Source organism: Monodon monoceros, unplaced genomic scaffold, assembly GCF_005190385.1.
Source record: "Monodon monoceros isolate NGI ecotype Baffin Bay Population unplaced genomic scaffold, NGI_Narwhal_1 Super_Scaffold_18, whole genome shotgun sequence".
In the NCBI taxonomy this organism is placed as follows: domain Eukaryota; kingdom Metazoa; phylum Chordata; class Mammalia; order Artiodactyla; family Monodontidae; genus Monodon; species Monodon monoceros.
This window is the reverse complement of record NW_021703774.1, coordinates 128157363-128169736: the sequence shown is the minus strand read 5'-3', so window position 1 is coordinate 128169736 and position 12374 is coordinate 128157363. Positions and strand designations below refer to the sequence as shown.

Genomic DNA, 12374 nt, shown 5'->3' with positions numbered 1-12374 from the left:
TTAATTAGGAGGACTGTCTCTGCTCAAAATGAACTTCAGATCTGACAAAGCAACACATAACTGGCTGGAGTTGAATCCTGCCTCTGTTACCTCCTGCCTCTGTGATTCTGGGCAAATTATTTAAATTCCCTATGCCTCAGTCTCTGCATTTGTAACGTGGTGATAAGAATACCTAACTCGCAGAGTTGTGATTATCAGCACCGATGCAGTAGAGAACATGGCATAGGTACTCAACAAAAGGGCCAAAAGACGAGGACAGGCTAGCTCTGAACGGGGCAGGGGGAGATTCACGGAGAATGTGCTCTTGCTTGAATATTTAACTCTGTGTTAGGACTACAGCATCAAGAGGGAGTGAGAGTCCAAGAAAATAATTCTGGAGAAACTGGGAAAAACAAGTCAGGGGAGAAGAAAAAAGTAGGATATATGAGGCTCAGAGCTACCTAGAATTCCCTACAGAGTCTCGGTCTGAAAGCACCCCAGATCACTAGACCCTTGGAAGGGACCTGCAAACACAGTCATGAGCCTAAGACTTACAGGTAGGCATGAGAAAAGGGATTAGAAGGAGACAAGGGAAGAAGAAAGGGGCCACAGTCATTACCCTGGGGGAAAAAGTGAAGTGGGGGGCAGGTAAGGGAACCCTGGGGCACATATAGGGCTGCTTTTTCCCTAAGAGTGATGACATATTTGGACTGAGCTCTTTCCCCTTGCCTGTCTGATCTATTTAAATCTATTTAAAATGAGGAAAAAAGTCCAAAAGCCTATACTCAGTTTCTGAAGGAAATGGGAAAAACAGAAACTAGAGAGAAAGTGGCCAAAAATACAACCAGAAAGAAGGGGAATTAAATGAATCTCTTCAAAAGGCCAAGATAGTGGAAGCTGTCTTTTCCCTCCTCTGCCTTTATTTTGTGAGATGTGTGTGCTTGAAGGGAGGGGTGCCTTTCTTAGCTAGTTGTGGGTGATCACGTGGAAAGCAGCCGTGCCAAGGATGCTGAGCGGGGACAAATGAGGCAAGCAGGAATGACAGGCCCCCGGGGCATTAAGGGAATTAGCTGGTGTTCTGTGGGACCACTTCCAGGGAAGCGCTGAAAAGGCAGCTCCCTGGGGAGAGAGGCAGACTTTTGAAATATATGGTAATTGCATTTGGAAAGAAGGATAAGGCAGGGCTGGAGCTGCTGTCCAGTCCTTGAGTCCTGTACCAGTGAAGGGCCATATAGACTCTCCTGTTTCCTGACATTTGGTAATCTGGAAAAAGCATTTAATTAGAAGTCAGGGGATCGGGGTCTAGTCTATGATGTTTGGCAAGTTTCCTGGGGAGGGAAAGGGGAACGTTCGTCGAGACATTCGTTGGGCTAGATAGTTATTACTCAACAACCTTACATGCATTATCTCATTTAATCCTTTACCAATCCTGCGAAGTAGGTATTAATACCTGCTTATAGACGAGGTGTGGCAGACTGTTTGCAAAAATAGCCACAATTATAACCCACCCTTATGTACTTCCCTCCCACACTGACCCTAGGCTTGGCCTTGTGACTTGGTCAACAGCAAATGTGACATATGCAGAGATTTGAAAGTTGCTTGCACATTGGAGTTTGTCTGTCCTTGCTGTGCTTGGAACCCTTCTGTCATCATGTGAACAAACCCCAGCTAGCCTGCTGGGCAACAAAGGACACATGGCCAAATCATCACCAATGCCCTAGGTGACATGGAGTCAACCACCAGACATGTGAGTGTAACCATTCTAAACCATCAGGACAAGTCACCCAGAAGACCACAGACATGTGAACAGGTCCAGCAGAGATCAGTCAAGCTGGCCCAGCCCAGAATAATGGCTTAGCCAACCCACAGAATCTTTAAGAAATAATAAATATCTTTAAGTCAATACATTTTTGAGTGATTTGTTACACAGCAAAGCTAACTGATATAGGAGGGAAGTGAAGCTCAAAGAAGTGAAATGCCTTGGAAAATCACACAGGTATGAATGTAGGCTCTTTTACCAAATTGTGCCTCTTTTTTTTTTTTTTTTTTTTTTTTTTTTGCGGTACGCTGGCCTCTCACTGTTGTGGCCTCTCCCGCTGTGGAGCACAGGCTCGGGACATGCAGGCTCAGCAGCCATGGCTCACGGGCCCAGCTGCTCCGCGGCATGTGGGATCTTCACGGACCGGGGCACGAACCCGCGTCCCCTGCATCAACAGGCGGACTCTCAACCACTGCGCCACCAGGGAAGCCCCGTGTGCCTCCTTTTTAGACCTCAAGCTCCTCATCTCTAAAAAGAGCTTAATGAGTGAGATCATGCTGCTCCCTTCTTGGTGCTTGGAAGGGATGAGAAACACTACAAAAATTACACAACTCCAATATAAACATAAGCCTTCATTTTCATTCCCTACTACCTTCTCTTGTTCAAGTCTGAAACACACAGTTTGGGTTTCCCAGCACCGCCTATTTGGGGATGGTCTCCCGTAGGCCTCCCCTGAGCTATTTCCAGGATTTATGGTAATAATTGCTTTCCAACCCAAGTGCTCACTGTAGAACAGGGAATACAAGGGATCCTGCCTACCGTCTGTCTTCTCCATCTTAGAGAATGCTGACCGCCAGTCTCTTGGGCACTCTTCTTCTGATAAGCCTGTATAATTTGTTGGAGTGTTCTGAAAGAAAGAGGATGGAAAAGTGGAGAGTCTCATTACAATTAGAATAAGTATGGAGGGAACATAGCACCAAGAAAAAAAAAAAAAGTAACACCCCTCCTTGCCTTTCTCCCAGGGTGCCCATGTGCTCGTAGCTCTCCAAGGAGGGAAATTAAAAGCCTATACACACTCCTAGAGTATAATCTTGGGTGTGTCTTCATGGAATGTTAGCAGTAGTTGACACCAAAGGAAGCCTCTGGTCCAACTAGACAGATGAGAAAACTAAGGCTTAGAACTTAATTGTTCTGTGCAAGGCCTCTCAGCACATTCGTGAAGGAACTGGACCCAGGGCTCCGACAAGCAGCATGGTGCCCTTTCCAAAATATCCAGAGCTGAAATCCACTCACTTCCCGTCATGGTAAAAGAATTATAATTCATGTTTGTGGAAAAGCTGGAATCAGAGTACCTATAAGTGATCTGTGACATCCCAATCAGATTCAAGAAAAAGATGAGCTAATTGGAAGGACTGACTAGGACCTAATAGTTTGGGGTGATTTCTAACCAGGGGCAGAACAAGGGGGAGCTCAAACCTGGGAGCCAGAAGACGTCAGTAACTATGCAAGCAGCATACTCTCCTGACTCTGAATTAGGGTACCTTGAGGTTTGATCATAAATTCTCCCCAAAGTTTCAATCCTTTTCCAGCACTATTTCTTCAAATGGTAAACAACCTGGATCCTGCCCCCAGTCCAGTAAATCACCCAGGAAATTGGTTTTTATGATTTAACTCCACACACATCAGAATAATAAATCATCTGTGACACCTCAGCAGTGGAAGTGGAGTCGTTTTAGGAATTCCAATGTGCTCGACCACGCACTCCAGATCAGAGAAGCGTACCGGGGATGAGGGAAAGGATGGGAGGACGTGGGAGTGAGAGAAGGACAAGGGGTGGCCCCCAGCAACCTGGGATGATAAATGGGGAACAAACAAGCAAACTAGGGAAGAGGCCTGGGAAATATCAGGCCTGCCAAATAAGAGGAAGTCTGATGTCTGCCCGACAGAAAGTGTGGTGTACCCTCTTTCTGGGAGCGTTGCTGCTGCCTCCAAAGCTAGCACCCTGCTCCTATCTCGGTTCCCCCATAACCACGTTCCATGCAGCGGCCTTTGCCTATGCAGGAGTGGCAGAGCCTGGAAGGGCAGGCAGGGTTTCTATAGGCAGAGACACTCCTTGCAGAAAGATCACAGACGCTAAATACCTCCCTTACCTTTGTGGCAACAAGTACTTGAGTTTGGAGCTGGAGCAGAGAAGAAGTTAGGGAGAAGGAGGGTGAATGTGGATGGTCCTGGAGGCTAAAAGCGGCCACTGAGGAGGCCGACAGCGGAGGGGCATGGGAGCTTCTAATCAGGGGTGAGGGTGGGTCGCCCTTGTTAGAAAGAGGAGGTTCTGAAACAACCTAAGTGTCCATTGACGGAAGAATGGATAAAGAAGATGTGGTGCATATAGTATATATATATAATGGAATATTACTCAGTCATAAAAATGAAGGAAATCTTGCCATTTGTGATAACACGCACGGACCCTAAGGGCATTATGCTAAGTGAAATAAGTCAAAGACAAACACTGTATGTGAAATCTTTATTAAACAAAAGAGAACTCATAGATACAGAGAACAGATTAGTGGCTGTCAGAGGCAGGGGTTGGGGGGTGACGGCTGGGCAAAATGGGTGAAGGGCATCAAAAGGTACAAACAGCCCGTTTTAAGATAAAAAGTCCTGGGGATGTAATGTACAGCCTGGTGACTATAGTTAACAATACTGTATTATATTTTTGAAAGTTGCTAAGAGAGTAAATCTTAAAAGTTCTTGTCACAAGGAAGAAACCTGTAACTATGTGACACAGTGGATGTTGTGCAGTCATTTCACAACATATACAAATATCAAATCATTACGTTGGACACCTGAAACTAACACAATGTTATATGTCAATTATAACTCAATTGGAAAAAGAAAAGAAAAGAAAGAGAAGGTTCCTGGGCAGAGGACACAGCTGCCGATCTCAGTGCCCCAGGTCTGCAGTCTGCAGCCAGGGGTGGGGCCTCCCAGATGCTGGCAGGCAGGAGAGGCCCGGCAGCTTCAAGGTGAACACTGGGGAAGAAAAAGGTGAGGATGCAAACCCTACACATGGCCCCTCCATCATCACGGCCTCTCCTCTCCTTCTGCTCCCTTCCTCCGCCCCCCTCAAAACATTACTGAATAACAGGCAGAGCTGGGAGCACTTGACATGCTCGAATTACCATGCGCAAGCCTCACCATAACCCCAAGAGGATTATTATTGTCCCCAGTTTCCAGGTAGGGAGACTGAAGCTGAGAGAGTTTGAAGGCCTGCCCCAAATCATATAACAAGCAAGTATTAGAGCAGGATTTGCTCTCAAGTCTAGTTGACTCCAAGCCTCTGCTGGGAACAGAACTGATTTGTAAACATTTTTCCACCCCTGTAAACAAGATTGGTGCTGTGACTGATCCCCAGCTCTCTTTGTGAGGGGAAACGTTTCTGACTCCGACGCTTCTCTGCTTTTCCCCCCAGTATATGTGATGCATCTTCTGGGCGTGCAGAAGGAGAACCACTCCTTTTGTAAGTAAGTCCTCCTGACCAAAGTACGATCTGCTTCTCCGAGGCTGGACACCAAGCAACAAAGCTCTTCCTAAGCAGGAGGCGGCCACCTGGGTGCAGATGGACCTCTGGCTGCACGAACTCACCATCACCTCAGGGAGTTCAATCACACCCACTGCCCTTGGTTAGGGTTACAGTTCAGCCCTTCATATATCAGATCATAGAGCTTCAAATAACTCTGCAGCACCCTTGGGGTCAAAGTTCATTAAAAAGAACTCTATAGAGACCTCTAATCGTTCTCTTAGACTTGAATTTTTCTGAAATGAATTTTTCCAAGGCTACAGAAATTAATTAGTTGATACCCCAACTCTCTGAAGAGGGCCGCGCAAGATTTCACTGTAAAGGGCTCTGCAGGAAAGGGGGGACTATCATGCCCAAGTTATGCCACTTCCAGCTCCACGCACCCCAGCCTTCTCCACCTTGGCCCGGGGTCCTTCACACGAGTGGGTGGACGTTTGATGTGTTTAGGGGAGTGGAATCAAAGACGAAATGCTACATTGACACATGCTACTTTGTTTGCAATACGACAGAATATGAAAAATAGCTTTGTTGGACACAGTTTCCCTTTAAAATGGAATTTTGCAACCTCCTGGAGCATTTAAAATTTTGACTTAGAAGCAATTTATGACTCGTTCTGTTAAGCTGTATCCCCAGTGTTCAGAATTGTAATACCTGGTGGTGTTATGTAACTTTTCATTTGTTTATGGCCTATCCCAGGATCAAGAATGCCCCATTAGGTCCCAACCCCTCTTGTGAGCTCATCATATTCTAGATGTTTTGAGTATACATAGCTGGATCTTTCTCTAGTTCTTCTCCCCTATTAAGCTTGTAAAGGTCAGAACTCCTACAGGACTCATTTCTGTGGCCACATGTCACCCTCACCCACTGCCCAGCTACATCCTAACATGTGGCAGATCATCTTCAAGTTCCAAATGAGGAACAAAGACACAAAGAGGCTATGTGGCCAATCTAAAGTTACCCAGTTAATTAGGGGCAGGAGAGTTTGTGTGACTCCATCACTCCACACTGCTTCTCAAAGCCAATGGGCAGTGAAGAGGTGAGGACTGAGGCTGCCAGCACAAATCCACCGAAGAGGCAGTTGCTGAGCAGACAGCAGTGTTAGCCCATATGTAACTACCAGGCCACGTTAGAAACGGTTCCAGCAGGGTGCATGCCCAGGAGCGTGGATTTCCCTGGGCCAGACCAACTCCGGCAATATATACCCCCACCCTCTCCCTCTCCCCAGTTATTCTTTTTATGATGCCATTTTCAATCTCACTTTTAACCTCAAATCCAAATACAAAGAAACCTTCCTCTACTTAGCCCTGAAACTGAAACCTAGTTCTGTACGTTTGTTCTCTTCAAACCTCTCTTTATTCTGCAATAATAAAAATGCCATATTTCATCCCAGAACAGGCTGCATGCCAAAATAAATAGCACCTTGGATTTCCTTAAAAAGAAAGCTTGGCTCAAAGCACAGCCTTATTGCCATGAGAATTCTTGGAGAATTCAACCTTACAAAGTCAAATATTTAGCCAGGTAGCACACCAAACAGCCATCTGTCAATCCCTGCAAGACCTCTTGCAAAGACAAAATGCTCTTTCTGAAAGAGAGGAAAAAAATTACTTATACCTCATACTGATCTCCCCAGATGATGAGAGCTTCCCGTTTCCCCACTCCAGGGCCCCATGCATCCAAGTGGGAACGTCCCCTGTGCTAAGGCATCTGACAGCACTGCTTAACATTAAGAGGGCTGAAGTCCAGGCACTGGGGAAGTGAGATGCACTCCTGAAAAGGATTCCATCGACCGAGTTCTCCAGCCAGCTCACTTCCCACCAACCCAGGAAACAAAGAGATAACTCATGCTCAATAAATGACACATTAACACAATCTCATTAACTCCATTCCCACATTTTTCTGCAAGTGTCTGTCATTTTTGCCTGCACTGCAGCAGCTGAATCTGGAGCTTCATGAAGAAGAGAAAACCGTCGGGAGGAAAGCTGGGACCACATTACCTTCCCTTGGCATCCTCCCCCTGCCATAGCCTGGAGCTGGGGGAGTCACCTCCTCCCGGAAAGCGGGGTTCTGCTGCTGGACCCGAGCTGATGGCTCGTGAGTCCAGCACAGCAGCACTGGCTTCCCAGCTGTTAAAGATTTGGTCAGGTGATCCGTGACCTTGCTGGAAAAGCAAATACTGACTTCCCTTTCGCTCACGGGAAGAGGGGACTGGGGTCAGGAAGGAATTCAGTGCTCAATAACCTGATACTGGATCTTGCAGAAAGAGGAAGAAAGCTCAAATCATTCAGTCGGAAAGTTAGTTCCCAGAGCTGCTCCCAGTTCAGAGGGACGCATCTAAAGATGCTGAAACAGTGCACGCCTTCCTCTGCACACTCCCCCAAAGCTAGGCGCTTATCTGGGGTGTGGGGGTGGTCATAATTAACTATGCTTTTCCCCCTCCTTCCCTGCAGCTGAGTGGCTCATTAATAAATTTGCTCCTAAAGAGAACTCAGCGTCCTAAGGAGCTGAAACCCTCCAGTGGTGCATCTCCTCCTTCTTCCAGGCTCTGCCTTAGAAACGTCCTCCCCCGGCTGCCTCCTGGGTCCCACGGCCAAGCAAAGCTTCTGTGAGCGATCCCCAGACTGCTCGCTGCCCTGATCAATCAGTGACTGGAAGTCTGTCGGGGCAGAGCTAGAAGAAACAATGACCAGTGAGTTCCCGGGGCCAGACTGGCAGCTCCTGCTTCCTGCCGCTATGTGAATCTGATGCCCCAGCATCAAAACGCACCCAATTCTGGGAGAAAGAGAAAAGCAAGGAAGTACCTACTGTAAGGATCCAGCTCCAGGCAGGGCTTCTAACCACAGAGCAGACCAGTGACTTCCGAAGGGCGGGTGCAGGAGCCGGGGAGAAGGCAGCTGTGGAGGAGGACGGTCGCAGAGTATCCCAGGCAGGCGCCGTGAAGTGTCTCAGCCAGCCCACTGCAGCCGCAGCTCTTTGGAAGAGAGACAGGTGTGAGGTGCAGGCACAGAGGCTCCAGGCTCTGCAAATCCAGCAGCACTACTAGACCTGAAGGAGATACAGGGGGTGGGTGCAATCAAAACGGGGCCAGGAGAGCATCTGGGCTCCTGTATGCAGGCTCAGCAAAAGGATGAGAGGACCTTATCCCCTTGACCTTCTGTGGCTCTAGCCAAACGACGCTGTCCTAGGAAATGAAGCCCCATCAGCAAGACATATCGAAGCAGCTCTGACCTTTACAGACACTGCCTGTCGAGATGTGCTCTCAGAGGCGAGGGCAGATTCCTGTCTAACCCACACTGAAATTGATGCCAGAGCTGAGTGTCACCCTGAAGCGCTGACTGCACCCAGCCCGGGACACTTGGAAACACTTCACATCCAGGGCCTCACACCAGCTTAAGGCAGCCAGGCAGGGCTGAGCATCCCCATTGTACAGGTGAAGAAAATGAGACAGACTCAGCAAATTCCCTTGGCTCACCCAGGAGTGAATCTGGATTAAAATGAAGATTTCAGGGGGTAGAATTCTGTGTTCTTCCCACTACACTGGATCAAATTTCTTATTTTCCTTGGAAGATTCTGGAGCATCTTGCTCAAGACGGAGGTTAACAAATTTACCGAAAGGCATGGGATGATGTGATGGACGAGACTATGGAACACCAACATTCACTTTTCTCAACTGCTAAAAGTATTTAACTAGTACACAGACCAAACCACCAGAATTTTTTAAAAAAATCAGAAATGTACCTTGAACTCTGAGGTTATATTTTAAAATATACTGAGGAGCAAACTGTCTTTCTGTTAGATTCTAAATGATCATCGACCATCCCCTCTGAATCGGCTAGAGAACGGCTAGAAGCATAAGACATTTCACCAGGAAGCTGAGTGAAAAAGAACTCTCCATTTCACCAGGTCCCGTGACCTTCTAGCCACCCACTTTTCCTCTCTGCTTTATCTATATGATAGAGGTAAGCCTTCTCATTTCCTCTCCCAGGATAAATTCTTCCTTATCCAAGACAAAATGGTGAGAGGCTTCCTTGCAGAGCTGAGCCTTTCTTGAAACACCCAACGTTCTTCCAGGAACACTGGCCAGCTCCCGCCTGTCCCCCAAGCTCCACTCAGCATCCCCTCCAAGTGCAGTGGCCAGCCTTCCTGCTTACACTGCTCCTGTCAGCCCTCAACTGCCGCAGGTGTCACCTAAATTCTAATTGCTGGCACTGTGTCTCCCTGACCAGGATCACAGGCTAGATGTTCAGTAAAGCTTGTGAAACTGAACTTATCCACGATACCGACGACTCTAAACACAAGTGACCTCTCCAGATACTCCCTTAGGTACCAAGAAAGCACCTCTCCTTTCCAACAGGTGCCAGGCCTCTCATCAGATTGAAAAAGACAGCAAGCAGAATGAGGGAAGGAAATACTAGCCCCTAGCAGTGCCATAGATCAGCCTGGCTCAGATGCCAGGACAGAAGATACACACACACACACACACACACACACACACACACACACACACCTCTAACCCTCCTTCTTCAGCTCTCTTTCTGAAGATGGGTAGCATTTTCAGTTCTCTGAGCTCCACATGAGATGCAGGTTCAGGCACTGTGCTGACTGCCTATGTCTCTAATAGGAGGAGAGATTCTTCTGTCTTTTTTGTCTTTGCACTTACCCAGTACTCTCAATTAACTCCATGGTCAAGCAGGGAGGTGAGCAGAACCGAGAATGTTACCCACCATCTTCCAGATGAAAAAACAAAGTTGGTTCCCAAGGGTATAAAGCTAAGAAAAGGCAAAGGCTCAACTCAAACCCAGATGTTCTGTCTCCCAGTCTAATATCCTATCCTCTAAACCATGCAGCCTGAACTGGGCATGCAGGTGAATGCAGGAGACACACAAACTCCAGGATGTAAGCTTCAATGCTGGTGCTGTCCAGGCAGAAGGTGACCTCACATTTAGGGAAGGTCTCCATGAGAAACACCAACAACTTTCTCTAGGGGAGTCTGAGCTTCTTTGGGGGCGATCCCCTCCATAGCCTCTGGCCCTTGCCATGCGGGGATACTGGCATGTCTCTACCCTTACAACTCACTCATGCATATGTCTTAATATTAGTAGCCAATTTCATGTTACCACCTATATACCCAGAAAATTCTCCTGGACCAAACACACTTATCCACCAGAACTTTTTTGGCAGGAATCATTTAGCCGAGGGGAGGTTTGACTCCTTTCGCAATTTAGAAACCTCCAACTTTTATGGCCCAGGTCCCTTCTGCCCCATGATGGGAAAAAGGTGGACCACCTAATTCAGGCAAGATGGCGCCAGGCAAGAGGGAGAAGAGGTGGAACTATCTGAAGAATGTGCCCTTTATCTAAGCGGTCCCTGAGGCTTTTGCACTTTGCCCAGGGAGGTCAGCTATTACGCAGGGCCGGGGAGCAGTGCGCTGCTTAAGTACACGTGCTGCTGAAACAGCCTCTCAGAGCAGACTGGTTACAGCCATTCTGACCAAATGCAACTTCACTGGACAGAGAAAGAAACCACACATGGGAGATCTGTGGGTGTAGGTGTCCAGTGGGAATGAGCTATTCAAATGATTGACCCTTTAAGGCAGATGAAAATTTCTCAGGCACGAAACAGGGCCAGTTGCAGGGAGAGAGGAGCCTGCACTAACCAGTGAAAAATGCTCCTTGGAGAAAAAGAAAGGCATCAGGCCCACGGGGGAAAAGACCTCTAATCCTCATCCCTCCCTTCACTTAGACCCTCCCAGAATGCTCTTAGTCTTTGACTCAAACACTCTGTTAAATAAAGATGCCGATAGACAAATGATGAAGGGGCACAAGCAGGCAATTCAGAAAAGAAGAAATACCAATGGTTAATATAAAAAAAAAAGTTTAACTGCATGGATTAATAATAAAAAAGATGCTAGAAAACATCGAAATGCCATACTAGTTATTTACCCTACACTGCACCAGGCGCCATAGGTCCATTCCAAAACCAGCCAATTTAATTCCCACAATGACCCTATAAAGTAGTATTGTTATGTCCATTATCTGAGGACAAAGCCGAGGCTCAGAGCAGTTGCCCAGTTACTGAGACCATCAGTGCCAAGATTCGAATCCAGGTAATGTGCTGCTCTTAACCATGGTATGACACAGACTCTCTTACAAGTTAGAAAACACAGATTTTTTTTAAAGAAAGGTCCTCAGTGTTGATAAGAATGTGATAAGGGGACACACCCTCCACAGAAAGTCGCAGCAGAGGCATGTCCATCTATTTTGCATATTTTAACATAATTGAAGAGCACGTTCTAGAGTGGCTGAGAGTCTGGACTCCAAGTCAAGAAGCCAGGGCTAGAATCCCAGCTCTGCCAGTGGCTCTGTAACCTTGGACAAATTATTTAACCTCTCTGTGCCTTAGCTGCCTCACTGGTAAAAAATGAATAGTAATACACCTTACCCATCATGGATCTGTCAGGAGAATTAAATAAGATGACAATACATGTCAACAACTTAGAACAGAGGCTGGTATACAGTCTGTGTTCAATAAATAATAAATATATTAGCTAGTAACATAATGATATAAATTCAACTTTGAATTCAATTTTTTATTTAAAATTCTAATCACATAACATTTAGAAAATACACCTGCTTTATAATGATTACTATAAATGGCTCTGCAAGATTCCATGGACTTAGGCCTTATTTTCCAAACCCAATCCCTCCTAGAGGTCATTTCATCTCAAGTTGAACTCTCCCTGTAATGCTACTAGATCAGCCAGCCTGACAGACAGGTCTCTGGGCAGGTCTCCAGGGAATACCCCAATTCCAGGTGCTGGAACCCAGCTACCACATATAACGATGAATGATTAAGAGCACAGATTTCAAGGTAAGATAGACCAGGTTCAAATCCTGGCTGTGTGACCTTGAGCAAATTTCCTTATTCAAGAAGAGCCCAGCTCAGGACACGGTTGTGAGAACCGCATGAGATAAGGTACAGTAAGTGCTTGTGCCAATGCTCAGTATGTAATGAACACTCAGTAAATGCTAGCTATGATTACTTCTTAAAACCCACAGTTTT

The 12374-nt window shown here is 46.7% G+C and overlaps 1 protein-coding gene across 2 annotated transcripts in view; it reads right to left on the bottom strand.

Annotated features, from left to right (window-relative positions):
- Positions 1–12374, bottom strand: part of KANK4 (KN motif and ankyrin repeat domains 4) — a 68151-nt gene that overhangs the window by 30709 nt on the left and 25068 nt on the right. The window contains exons 2-3 of one of the 2 annotated variants that reach the window (XM_029229760.1): positions 8118–8357; positions 2558–2645 (exon numbers count right to left, since the gene is read on the bottom strand). In XM_029229760.1, the coding sequence (XP_029085593.1) occupies positions 2558–2573 (16 nt within the window). In that variant the 5' untranslated portion in view covers positions 2574–2645; positions 8118–8357. Of the gene's footprint in view, positions 1–2557; positions 2646–8117; positions 8358–12374 lie in introns of those variants that run through there. The other variant, XM_029229761.1, reaches the window with a different exon arrangement.